The 14,976-nt window shown below is 37.1% G+C and overlaps 1 protein-coding gene across 2 annotated transcripts in view; it reads right to left on the bottom strand.

Annotated features, from left to right (window-relative positions):
* Positions 1-14,976, bottom strand: part of pde4ba (phosphodiesterase 4B, cAMP-specific a) — a 200,900-nt gene that overhangs the window by 137,745 nt on the left and 48,179 nt on the right. For both annotated transcript variants that reach the window (XM_079840808.1, XM_079840809.1), the window contains one exon: positions 13,357-13,452. In XM_079840808.1, the coding sequence (XP_079696934.1) occupies positions 13,357-13,398 (42 nt within the window). In that variant the 5' untranslated portion in view covers positions 13,399-13,452. The remainder of the gene's footprint in view (positions 1-13,356; positions 13,453-14,976) is intronic.

Below are 14,976 nucleotides of genomic sequence, written 5' to 3'. Positions count from 1 at the left end.
AAAATAATACAAATAAAACAATACAAAAAATTCTTATAGTGTACAGAAAGACACTTTCTGCATTGACAGGAAATTAGAGTCTGTAGACTGAATTGTAAACAATGCATTTAACAGAATTTTGATTGTATTCAAAATAGTCATTAATTAATTTCCATACACACCTTAAAAAAAAAAGTGGCGAAAACTCTGCATTGCCCTGTCCATAGCTTTCAAGGGCTTAAACAAGACAGGAGCCCTCTCAGCTAGCTAATCCAAGACTTGGCTTAATCCACACTAAATTCACCAAGCCAAATTATTAAAGCAAAAACAGAGGACAAAACTCAAACATTGGACATTGGACAGAAGCAACATCACAAAAAAATACATTGGAGTGCTATCTATCCCTAAACCAAGAGTGCCAATTGGCAGAATATTTGCGGACAGTGACTATGAAAAATACCCAAAGATACATGCAGAAAGGGACAGATGAGAGAAAAGAAGTAGACAGAAAGATGACAGGCTGTGTCCCCACTGCACACAAATGAAGTGGAAACAGAGGTGCCCTTCTTGACCTCATGTTTGAACTACACATAGACCCGGAATCTTTTCAATTTCACAGCCCACCACAAAGACTTCCATCTGAAAGCATACAAGGACAAACTCTCATGCCTGCAAGGTGAAACTCTAGCCAGATAAAAACTGGCTGCAAGCTATACAGCATGATCCCCTGACATGACAAAAAGGGCAAACCAGCAAGGATCACCCAAAATAAATCATATTTATGAGTTTGCAGTCTGCAATTAAATATGACGAGACAAAAAAGAGAGTGCACTGCATAACAATGGCAAAAAACATGACTTTCTATTGTTGTATTATATTCTATCTTGCAGGCTCCTTGGAGAAAAACATACACGTGACAGTGTAGTTCGATTGACAAGCAACTGACTGAGCAGGGGGGGGGGTTTTATGACTCGTGTACTCACAAGCTTGATTCTGTCTGGGGAATCCTTGAAAAAACTAAATCGCAAAAAGAGTGGTTCCTGAATCAACATCTGTTTGACTTAATTTGCAAGTTATTTTGTTTACTAACAAAAAGCCATCAGTGTTTTCGAAGGAATAGATTAAGTGATAGTGGGCCCTATCATACACCCGGCGCAATGCAAGTGTTCAGTTATCATTTTCACGTCCAGCGCCACATTGTTTAAATAGCAATTCACTCGCGCCCATCTGTTCATTGCTGGTCTGAAAATTAGGTGTCCAGGCACATTGTTGGCGCGCTGCTATTTCGAGGCAACTGAAATAGACTGCACCATTGACCAACTGAAACCTAGTCTAAAGTCAATAGTGCAGTATTTTTGGTTATTTAAGACCATGTTAGTAATGTGTGCCTATATGCTGGTGCACAACGTGCATACACTCTGCTTATTACACACACAGCAAACAAACATTTTTAAATATTAAAAATAAAAGGATTCCTCTCTGGAGAAGCGTTCAGTCTTTCAGCTCGCAAATTCCGCCATGTAAATAGCGAATCCACCATGGTGCAAACGCAAATGGCTTTTAAAGGGAATGGGAGATGAGACTCTGATTGGTTTATTGCACGTTACACCCAAAACACACCCATGACTTTTAAGAGACTAGGTACAACCCCTTTTGGACCATTCGCCTGGTGCACCGGACATTTTTTCCATTGTTAAACTAGCAAAAGTGGATTCGGACATGCCCTAAATGCTAGTGTGCTAGGGATGCGTGGTATACCGGTACTGGGAAAATACGGTATACATTTTATTTAAAACGGTACGATATCATGATTTTGCTCATTTCGGTATATGCTGCTGTTCCGAAGCTCACCGTTAGGTGGCAGTGCGCTACCCAAACTGACGTGAAACCGGAAAATGGCAACATAGAACAAAATGAACACATCAGTTGAATCTCACTCAACACGCCCACAACTATTTAATAAAGAGAGGAGTAGACGTGAAATTTGGAATTTCTTTGCTTATAAAACTGCTGAAGAACCATCAAACTTTGCCAAGCACCTGTCACTTGCCATTCCTGTCTTGTACAAGACATTAAGAGATTGATAGGTGAGTGCATAACTCAAACGATCTAATTTAGACATTTATTTTCTTTAACACTGATCAACGCACATACATAAGATCGTATAATTTAAATATATAACAAAATCTCCAGCATTCGATTTCAACCAGTGATGTTTAGATTTCATAATATTTGCACGCATACTATTGCACTATTTACATTCGTGGAAGACATAACCAACTGTGTTTATGTGACTACTTACTAAAGATGGACATTTTTTACATAATTTTGTGTGTATCTGACTAAGGAAAAACAACTTAATTTGGAATGTACAAGCTCTTCAGGCTTGTGTGTTTGTTGTTGTATGAGCGCAAAGAAAACTCTCTCAAACAGCTTCCATACCACGTATTACGAAATGCCATAAAATCGCATGCATGCTCAAATTGGCAAGGTTTAAAAAGACGTGGACAGCTCTCCCGAAACGACAGCGAAAGTGTTGAATCTGAGCGCGCAGATTGCTTTTATAGTGCAGGTGCGATGTCTTTAGAAGCCAGAAGCAATTCGCAAATTTTTAGAGCTAGAGAAGGGAGACGCGCAGTATTGCTGAAATTACTTCTCACAAGAAAGTTTCCAAATGCCTGATTTGATGTGATAATCTTTGTTGATTCATTTAAAAATAAATATTTGCTGTAATTTCCCGCTTCATAAACCCCAAACTTGCGTGAGTGGGTAAAATGATGCGCAATACCCGCACCAAAATTAAGACCCTGCATGGTATCGATTTAATATCGATACTTCGGTATTAGATTGTGGTACCGTACCGAAGACAAAATTGTGGTATCGAGCCATCCCTATACTACGCCAGCCGCTTCAGACCATGTGCTCAGACCGTTAAAATAGGGCCCAGAGTCTCATATAGTTTCTAAACACTTCGAAACAGTGAATAATTTTGGGCCTCAATTGGTTCAGTTGGTTATAAGTTTCCTATGACTACACTGAACTACACTGAATTTTATCAATACTTTTCAGTATTGGATGATGTGTGTATTTCTAAACATTTCACCTCGCCTGTCATTTTCCCTGAACCCATCATGGGATTGTATTCTCTGCAAATGATGCATGCCATGCTGCCATAGAATTTGGAAAAACTAGATATTTTATGTGGCATGCAGCATAAAATGCTTACATTTTAAGTCAGCCATTGCATCTATGATGCCTGAAAATTCAGCCTATGTAAGCAGCTCACTACTTCTTGGAAGCATATACACACTCAAATAATCCAGAACCTCTGTAATATAAATTCTGGAAGTGCTCTGTGGTTTATATTCAATATTTTATGTTAAATGTCAATCTGTATGGGCCTTGTGGTCACACAATCAATCTATTGTGATTCATGTCTTCATCATATCAGCCATTGGCAACAGCCTCTATCAATTTTTAAACAGCTCTGGGAGCTCAATGTAATGGGTCCAAGGCCGCAGACCATACTGGTGTACATTCAAAGACCAATCTCATCAAATAAAATAAACTGAAGAACATTCAGGTGTTGAATTAAATGAGAGTGCTGATAAAGAATCAGATTTACACTTCCTACGTAAAAAAGTATGTTTTATGTCCACTAGGATAGAGTGTGCAGAGCTAAACAGGCGCTTTCAATGTATTCTCTAAGGGAGCAGCAGACTCGAACAGGAATCGTCAGATTGAGAACAGAGCAGAGAAAGCAAAACTGTAAAAAAGTTGAAAAACGTTAAACTTTATGCAAATGAGAAGCTAAAAACAAACAGTTGCATAGTTATAGGTTATTAGTAGTATTACAGGGAGTGCAGAATTATTAGGCACGTTGATTTTCTGATCATATTTTTTTTCCAGGCACATTTGACCAATTCCAAACCACAGTAATTCTAATAACTACTATTGATTTAGTATTTAATAATGTATAAGTGATATATAATTGTTCATGAAGGCTGGAAATGAAAATCACCTTATATTCAGGTGTGCAGAATTATTAGGCATGTTTTCTTTTACAGATAAATTGAGCCAAAAAAGAGATTTAACTCAGACTGAAAAGTCAAAAAGTATTAAATGCCCATGAGAAGGATGCAATACTAATGCAATACTAGACATTGCAGTTAAGGCGTGACCATTGGACAGTGAAATGCTCGTTGGGTCAGCAGGATCTGACAAAAAACAGGTGGTGAAGAAAAGACACCTATTAACTGCAAAAGAATTAAGAATTAAGGTGAAGAATTAAGGGTGAAACCATCAGGAACCCTTTAGTCTCCAGCGCCACCATTTTCCAGAGCTGCAACCTACCTGGAGTCTCCAGAAGTGCAAGGTGTCAGGATCTCAGAGACTTCAGTTAGGTAAAGAATCCTAAAAAATGACCCCCACTAAATAAGAATCACAAGCTGAAGTGTTGTAAAATACATAAAGAAGGTTTTTTTATAGGCTTTATGGACAGATAGGTTGAGAATGACTCTTGAAGGACCAGCACCACATCCTCTAGTACCACTGTTTGAAGAATTCATCTTCCAGAATCTGGCAGTACTTTTTGGGAGTTCATTTTAGTCCATCCTGAAGTCCGTTTTGCAGAGATGGACTAAAAATGAACTCCCAAAACGTACTGCCAGATTCTGGAAGATGAATTCTTCAAACAGTGGTACTAGAGGATGTGGTGCTGGTCCTTCAAGAGTCACTCTCAACCTATAAAACCTATAAAAAAACCTTCTTCATGTATTTTACAACACTTCAGCTTGTGATTCTTATCTAGTGGGGGTCATTTTTTAGGATTCTTTACCTAACTGAAGTCTCTGAGATCCTGACACCTTGCACTTCTGGAGACTCCAGGTAGGTTGCAGCTTTGGAAAATGGTGGCGCTGGAGACTAAAGGGTTCCTGATGGTTTCACCCTTAATTCTTCACCTTAATTCTTAATTCTTTTGCAGTTAACAGGTGTCTGTTCTTCACCACCTGTTTTTGTCAGATCCTGCTGACCCAACGAGCATTTCACTGTCCAATGGTCATGCCTTAACTGCAATGTCTAGTATTGCATTAGTATTGCATCCTTCTCATGGGCATTTAATACTTTTTGACTTTTCAGTCTGAGTTAAATCTCTTTTTTGGCTCAATTTATCTGTAAAAGAAAACATGCCTAATAATTCTGCACACCTGAAAATAAGGTGTTTTTCATTTCCAGCCTTCATGAACAATTATATATCACTTATACATTATTAAATACTAAATCAATAGTAGTTATTAGGATTACTGTGGTTTGGAATTGGTCAAATGTGCCTGGAAAAAAAATATGATCAGAAAATCAACGTGCCTAATAATTCTGCACTCCCTGTAGTAGTAATTATAATTAATGCATTAATTTAAAAACAATGACCAGGTACACCTGAACCTTCATTTAGAACTGTTTTTGACAGTACACATTTGTCTGCGTGTGACAGTGTGTGAGGACATCTACCATACGTTTGAGTGTTTACATACTGTTTTCAACTTTGGATTCACATTTGAGTGTGCAGTATCCCTGCTTTTCTAACTTCATAATTGTTTTCTATTTGAAATATATGGAATGACAAACTAGACTTTATCTAGCCATAGTTTATGCTGTTGGTATATGCTGTTAGTACATGTGAGAATAAAAGTAAGAGAAGAAGAATGTCATAATTTCTTTGAAATGGCTCCTGCAAACACAAATGTCCTACTAAAAACTTTAATCTTCATGTGTCAAAAACATAGACCTCTACTTCCTAATGTCATTAGGCACTGATATTTATCAGCTATTATGTACAGCTGTAACAAAACGGCCCACACAACCAAACCCGCAAGTTTCCAAGGCCCACTGCAAGAATTTTAACGGAACTGACTATTTGTGTCATGTTGGTTAGCGAGGACTTAGAAATGGAGATTGTTGGCACAGTGGCTACATTGCTCAACACTGCAAAGGCATGTTGTAAATAGAAACATTTGACACTCTCAAGAGCACAAACACAAATACGCACTTAAGCGTTTGCCAAATCTATTTTACAAATATTCTATTATTACAGCTTCAACTGAGCTTTCATTTTAGGGTGTTTAGCACCATCTAGCACCCCCATAGAACCTGGCCTGAACGAGCCTCAAGAGCCTCTGGCACATAACAATTAGACCTTAAAAATGAAAATCTTTGTGACTCACCTAATGCAAAGGTTGGTGTTGTTTAGCATTTACTAAGCACTGTATGGCGGGCTGAAGAGAAAAAAAGTTGCAAACGGAGATCAGGCTTGACATTAAGCATATTCCGGTAAAATAAGGTGTAAAGCTAAAAAAAAATGTAAGTAAAGCTATATTAGATTATGTACATTTAGCAGACGCTTTTATCCAAAGCGACTTACAGTGCACTTATTACAGGGACAATCCCCCTGGAGCAACGTGGAGTAAAGTGCCTTGCTCAAGGACACACTGGTGGTGGCCGCTGGGATCGAACCAGCAACCTTCTGCATATCAGTTCAGTGGTTTAACCCACTGGACCACCATCTCCATATATATATATCAATTTGCAAAGATTTCAAACAAACTTCTTTGACAGGGTATTGTTTGTAGAATTTTAAGGAAAATAATTAATTGAATCCGTTTTGGAATAAGGCTGTAACATAACAAAATGTGGAAAAAGTGTAGCGCTGTGAATACTTTCCGGATGCACTTTAGTTATTATAACTGGGTAATAACTAGGTACAAACCTTGAAGCTTCCCCTAAACTTAACCCATGTAAGTTACCTTATATTAACTAGTACTTTCTTAGGTAAGTACACTGTAAGTGCACATACTGTAAAATAAAGTGCAACCAAAAATGTTAGTGGTTTCAGCGCAGCCAGCGGACAGACCCCCAGTGTATGAGAGCAGAGAAAATTTGTCTGAGTGGTTAATAACACATTTTTCTGTGGTGTGACAAACTCAGAACACATATTTAATATTGCCTTTACAGGGACTTTAAAATGATTCTAAAATGTTTCAATTTGTTTAATCTTTAATAATTTTTTACATCCTCTGTAATAAGGATAGTGTTTTTCAAGGTTAAGCAACAGACCACAAAGCTGCTGAAACAAAACACATACAGGAAGTTAGGCCGTATTAAAAAAAACTGTGGAAACCAGAGATGATAAGGAAACAGAGTGAAAAAAAGAGTGCTGAACAAGTGAGAAGATGCGTATGAAAGATAGTTGAAAAAAAAGCTGTACATCTTCACCATTTATCTTTACAGACACACATCGTCCTACAGTCTGGTTGTCAAGGAACACTTTGTACGGTTTGATCACTGGCTCAGCTCTTATCTGGGGACAATTTCTCTGCACCTCTCCATCTCCTCTATGTTCCTTTTAACTTACCCCATTCCTTCTCATGTCATTTTCTTCCTTATCTCAGGGATGTAGATTCACTTTTTGACGTCCATGTCTTCACATTTGCTCTTAACAACCATTATACGCACCTCTAGCCATTTTAGGTAATAATTATATTTTAAAAGATGGTGGAGTTCATGAATCAATCTGTATTTTTTAACTAATCCGTTGATTGAATGATTCACTGACTCACTCATAAAGAAGACAGGGGCCGTTTCTCAATATGCGTTCTTGTCTGTACTTGTGTTCTCCTGGACTTGTGAATCGTCATCAGTCACTGCCCAAGTACTTTTCCAATTCAAAGTTCACATCTAGCCAAGTACAGTTCAAATCCCCGGATGTTTCCTTGATCCGCCCCTTTTATCGAGGATGCATCGAGAGGAGACTTTTGTGGACTTCAGACAGACAGGTATCCCAGAATGCATCTCACACCAACCAACAAGCGTCAGTAGTGGATGAGAAAACCCACGTAATTTAATAATACTACGATTATTGTGTCACGAAATGTAGTTTTAAGACTTTTTCAGGCGAGAATGTAGTTGTTTAAAGCGCAAATCTGTGGTTTATTTATAAAGAGAGTGCCTATTTGAAATTTTGATCTGGCGTTTTCGGAATTGTAAGATCCAGTAGATCAGTGGGCGCTCAGCGCTCAATAACCCCGCCGAGAGCAGCCTTTCCTCGGCTAGTCCTTCTGGCATTTGCCGCTGGCTCTGATGTCTCTGTAGTGGTTAAACAAGATATATAATTCGTCTTGTGTATATCTAACTGGCGATCTTTGTTCTCATGAATCTATAATTTGTTCCCTGGCTATTGGTTTTTGCTGAGGGCAAAGTGAAGTTTCATTTATTTCTTTGATCATTAAAACTGACATTTAAAGCAGCACTAGGTAACTTTTCAACCTTCATAATATATTTTCAAAACTCTTGTGATGATACATCGACTTACAATAGGTTGAATGACACGTCTGCCATAGCCTGACGGGGTCTGTATCGTTTTTAATCGTACTTTTAAACTTCGGGTTTCGGGTAGTAACCCGAGAAAAAAAAGAACTATAAAATTCGACTGCTTTACAGCATATACGTCACTTCCACCCCCACCCCCACTTCCTTAAATTCGGACGTGCGAGAAAAACTATAATTGTTTGCCAAATGTTATAGTCATGGCCGAAGCAGCACAGAAAAATAAGAAAGCAAAGGTTTTGTCGGAGGAAAGCAAAAAGAGGAAACGAGAAAGTGATCGGATTAAAGGCAGGACGAGGATCAACATTGGGCCAGCGTTTGCTCGTTGGCGTGAGCTGAAGGAGGAGGGGCTACATTCTTGCAAGTAAATACGTAATACATACAAAATCATATTTTAGGATACCTAACATGTTTGTGATATTGGTTTATTTGTCTTTCCTCAAGCTATAATGCAAATCGATTTTTCAAATTTGCAGATTCATCTAGGGTAGCTTGTAGGGGTGTAACGGTTCGTGTATTCGTACCGAACGGTTCACGGGGTGAGTTCCAAATGGAATCAGTATTCCCTATTTGATCATCCCTATGTGAGCAGGACACACGTGTACCGTATGTAGCAGTTTGGAATGCACTTGGCAAAGGGAGCGGCGTAAATTCCTCATTATCTTCAGCTGGGATGTTCCGGTGACAACGCAGCACAGTGTCCGTCAGCAGATCAGGGTTGCCAGATATTCACAACAAAACCCGCCCAATCGCTACTCAAAACTAGCCCAAAACAAGCCCAGTCTCATTTCAGTGGGGTTTTTTTGGTAAAAATCTCTTATGGGGGATAAAATATATGTCTTTTTGGCAGGGTTTCCTGCTGAAATACGCATTCCCGGTGCTAAATATCACACAATTGGGGTCGCTTCAACCTGCGGACATGTATGAACTTGGCAACACTGCAGCAGATGTCGCAGTTTTATCTGCATCATTTTCTTTTTTTTAGCCTAACTGTTGCAAATAAAAATAAACATTTTTTATTTTAAAATGTTTATAAAAATATGCTTTGTAATACTGTATATAAAAAGTAATATAACTCTTAAAAATATGAATTGTATAGGCTATTTATTTATGCTGGCGCTGCATTGTCACGGGAACATCCCAGCTGAAGATAATGAGGAAATTACGCCGCTCCCTTTGCCAAGTGCATTCAAAACTGCTACATACGGCACACGCGTGTCCTGCTCACACAGGGATGATCAAATAGGGAATACTGATTCCCGTGTCCTGCTCACATAGGGATGATCAAATAGGGAATACTGATTCCCGTGTCCTGCTCACATAGGGATGATCAAATAGGGAATACTGATTCCCGTGTCCTGCTCACATAGGGATGATCAAATAGGGAATACTGATTCCATTTGGAACTCACCCCGTGAACCGTTCGGTACGAATACGCGAACCGTTACACCCCTAGTAGCTTGATATTATAATATTGACGATATATGGTTATTACCTACCACTCAAACATTGAATTGAAGTATCATATAGATTCTGTAAAACGGGAACCAATAGACTAGGCTACTATAATGACGCTGGCTTGTAAACGTGAGCATTGCGATCATTTGGCGTTTGAAAAAAATAAAACCCATGAAATTATATTCATATGACATGCTGAAACATATGCCACTGTACCTGGGATGAAGACATTTCACACGCGACGCAAGCAGAACACCTGCATGTGAACTCCTGCAGTGTTCAGGGCTATCATAGTTGTCATGTCAACAAATGCACGTGCGATGCATCCGCTGATGTAGAATGACAGTTTACGACAGTAGTAGAGGACAATACTGTTTCACAACTGTAGGGGGAGCCCGAGAGCAAAAGTTACCTAGTGCTGCTTTAACAAAAAGAGACTGGGTTGTGTTTTATGTCATATTTAATTTTTATTACAGTGAAGATAATCTCATATATGCACACTTATTGCGTGAACCACATATTATAATATCTTTAATTTTTTTTAAATAAACGAAAAGAGGCAGGGTTGAGTTTTATATTTGGTTTTATTATAAATATATTCAGTGAAGATAATCAATGTGCACGTTGCCTGAAATACATTTTTGTGGCTATTAATTTGTTTCAGATTTTTTTAAATGAAAACAAAAAGAGGCAGAGTGGTGTCTTATAACATATTTCGTTTTATTGCAGCCTCAGGTATACATACAGAGATAACCGGAGTAGCCAGAGCGAGCTGAGTGACGCTATCATGAACGCTGCTGTTCCGTTTGCAGAATTACCGGACTTCCTTTGGAGTTCGTTCTCCTGAGTCGAACTTGGCAAGTCTGAACTAACAAGGATACAAGTCTGAAGTTCGCATACTTGGTTTTGAGAAACGGACAGGGGCTTGACAGTCACTGGCTTCATTCCTGAATCAAGGTTCCAGAGTACTTGAACAAATTGGTTCAGTGGTTGACTCATTAGATTCACCCCAATTCGCATACGTATGCACTATTTTATGCTTTTTTTGTAGAGTAAATAGTAAGTAGTGTGAACACAATGAAAATTACAGCCTGATTTTATTGTTAATACATTTACAGGTACTAAACGTACATTTTTGTATGTTTGGATAGATGCTGAAACGTACAATATGGATGTATTGACAACAGTTAAACGAAAAAATTATGTATTTCGAGCTAAAAAAAAATTATATCATATATTTGTATAATTGCCCTTTTACAAGTATATATAAAACATAATTTACTTTTTTTATATTACTGCCATAAAATGTGTCGTAAAAATTTGGGTATGTTCTTCAAAAATGTATGAATTCTAAATTTGGATTTCAAAATGTTTATGAATAAAATTGATTGCGTTTTTGGCAGCCTGGTCTCATTGCGAAAATGTACCTCTGGCAACGTTTTTGCAAACCCCAAAATACGTACCAATATGTACATATCACTGCAGTTTCAAAGTGATATGTCCACTGGGTGCCGCCAAAAGCTTCGTTTTTTTCCCGGAACAGATGAGAGTCAATCTGACGTTTTGTGACATTGTTTTTTTAACGTACACCTACACTAAACCCTAAACCTAACCGATAGTGTTAACAAAAGCAAATGTGACAAAAATACAATAGTAACCATGTCTTGTTAGCTTGTGTGAACTCATCTTTGAGCTCTTTTATCATGACTTGTCTTTCACGGGATTCGTACCTGAGCTTTCATTATTACAAGTACAAATCTGTACCAGCTGAGCTACTGAGCAAATTTATTACATAAAAAAAGCCGAGCATATGGAGCGAATTAAGTGACGCAAACTACAAAATTTATTCATTTACATGGAAAAAAAAAAACGATTAAAAAGTGCTTGCTGTTTTACTGCCTCTAGTGTTCATTTCACTTTGAAACTGCAGAGATATATACTTATTGGTACGTATTTTGGCGGTTTGCAAAAACGTTGCCAGAGGTACATTTTCACAATGAGACCAGGTTGGTTTTTGGTGTATTTCATGGTTCTATTGTCAGTCACAGCATAGGACTATACTGATAAAACTCCTTTTGTGTCCCACGGCAAAATAAATATTACATGATAAACACTGGTTAAATGATTACAGAAATGCTATTTATTTTAATGTTTTAAAGTGTAGTCTTGCTTAACATTATGCACTCCTTCGAAATGAGTTTTCAGCAAAAGTCACACAGAACAGAGAGAAATGTTATTTCATATTAATTAGATGAGTAAACTGCGTTTAATAAATGTGACTGAAAACAATGTCATTGACATGACAAATGAATACAATAGAATCAAAATATTAATGCCATGATTTTAATATTCATAATATTTGAACACATTTGTACATCTGTAAAGTTGTTCATAAATAATTTGTGACCCTGGACCACAAAATTTTGGGGAAATTGAGATTTATACATCAGAATAAAGGTTTCTTAGGATAGGACAATATTTGGCAGAGATACAACTATTTGAATATTTGAAAATCTGGAATCTGAGGGTGCACACAAATATACCCATGCGACTTCTGACTTTTGTCACATTTGGATTTTAGTGCTGTCAATACGTCAATATTGTACGCTTCGTTGTCTATGGAAACTATATGAGATAGAACCGCACCTTACGTAAAAATACACATGAGATCAGTTTGAAAATTTCAACAACAGAAAAAGTGCACTTCAAAAACTCAGGTGATGCGGAAGGAAAACCATCGCAATCTGAAGCTGGATGACAAAATGTTATGAAATTCATACACCACACAGTAGATAGAGTACATAGTGCATGGTGAAATTTTGTGGGCAAAAAAAGTCGTCTAAGTTGTCAGTTGTCTATTTTTCATTATGTATCAATGTCCAGTATGAAGCACAGCTCACACAGAAGTCACTTTCAACAAGGCAAATTTGCGTGCTCAACTTGAACCTGTTGCAAAATCTATGTGGGGAATTTTTTTCAGAATGCGAGGATTCCAATTGAAATGACAAACAACAGTAAATGTGACCTTAAATATATAATATATAGTATGTGATTCGGGACACAACTATTAACTCCACTCATAAAGACTGTTGTAACCTAGTGATATAACGATGTAACCTGCATAAAAGGTCACTGAAAAATCCCCATCAATAGCACAGACAGAAAGTTTTCTGGAACCAAGAGCACAAACAGAAAGTTTTTTGGAACCAAGCGCACAGACTGAAAGCACACAGACTGAAAGTTTTCTGGAACAAACAAAGACAAGCAATGTGATACAAGTCCCAGTGGACTAAATATCATCACTGTTTGAGCACGGCTCTGCAAATCAAATTCGAGGACCGGAACTAAGTATGGAAAAAATTATACAAAAATATTCATTATACAAAACCAATTAAATCATTCCAAAACACCTGTCCGCTCAATGCTGCACATTACCAATTAGAATCACATTTTCCAAAGAGCTGTTTAATGACACAAATTAGTCAACCAACTAGTCGTTTTTGAAAATATGTGATTCTGTATTCTCAGTAGGCTACTCACCTCATTCGGTGACACAGTTAGAACGCTCCGGCTCTTCCTCATCTTCTGTGAAGTTTTCCTCTCCCTGTCTTGCAAAGGCCTGCTCCGCTGACACTCCTGCACAAAACAACACAAACCCACACAATCAACTCTCGCAGCAAAGACAAAAAGAATAGAGGAAAGAAAAGACATTTGACCTGGCTTGCTCGTGAGAGAGATGCCTCAGGGTAAAGTTAAGATGGAGAGTCTTTCTCTATTCTTCTGTGAGAGCGATAGAGAGAGAAGCAGAGTTCGTCTGCAGTCTGACAGTGACAAGCATCTCTTAAACCCTTGCAGTAACCTCTTTATCAGCTTTTGCGCTCAATATTCTTTTCAGCCTGTCTAAATAGACGATTTCAAAAAGAGATCCCTGTACAGAGACTGCAATTATAATACCGAAAATGAAAATAAGTGTGTTGCAGAAATGTTACGTTAGTGTTATCACTTGCAACCACTTTCAAATGAGGCTGTCCTCTTTTAATTTGACAATAAAAAATATGTTACCTTAGTTTCATTGCCTTAAGTTTGATTTATGCTATGCGGTTTCTTTCAACAACAAAAAAGGTAGATATCATTATTCATTCAATCCTATCTATATTAGTTAATTCCATCCCACATTCATTAACTTTATGAGCATTTTACTAAATCATTCTGTTCACATAAATGTCCAGTTCATTCTTATGGAATGTTCTGTAAGTGTAACAAACACGTCTTTATTAATCTACAAAGATACACAGATCTCAGGTGAAAACTTAACACACAATCATATTAAACAAAGACGATACCAAACAAAGAACTGAGGAAACTAAGGGCTTAAATACACTGGGACACATAATGATTGACAGGTGAACATAATTAGTAACCAAGGGAATTTACCTGGGACTAATCAGGACTAAACTGAACCACCAAAAACAAACACATGAGAACAAAAAGACACCTAAACATAATCCTTAAATTAGCCACAGTAGCCAAGGAAGGCAGAGCTTAGCAAAGGGTAATTTAGAGGATCCTACTTTTCTATGAACATGAACTGATTGAGGATTATCATACAGATGGAATTATTTTTTATAGCTGGGTGACTCTGAATAAATGAAATGCTGCAAAACAGTTGGAATGTGATATTAAAACAAGCAATATTAACCAGCAAGAAAATAATACATTGACAATTTGCTGTTGCTGTAAATTGGAGCTGCTGAACCGTAAAAATTCAAAGTGCTTTCAATTTAAGGAACAGTCTACTGAAGAAAAAGGAAAGGAAATAAAACTGTATGTAAGCAACAACCCTGTCTGAAAGAAAACACATGTACAGGGTGTAATACATCAGATTTATTATATATATATATATATATATATATATATATATATATATATATATATATATATATATATATATATATATATATATATATATATATATATATATATATATATATATATATATATATATATATATATATATATATTTATGGCCTATGAAAAACTGTATGTCAGCAACAACCCTGTCTGAAAAAAAACACATGTACAAGATGTAATGCATCAGATTTATTATATATAATTGTATATATATATATATATATATATATATATATATATATATATATA

This window comes from Gobio gobio, assembly GCF_949357685.1.
Source record: "Gobio gobio genome assembly, chromosome: 17".
Taxonomy (NCBI): Eukaryota; Metazoa; Chordata; class Actinopteri; order Cypriniformes; family Gobionidae; genus Gobio; species Gobio gobio.
The sequence above is the reverse complement of the archived record's forward strand: the minus strand, read 5'-3'. Positions and strand labels throughout refer to the sequence as shown.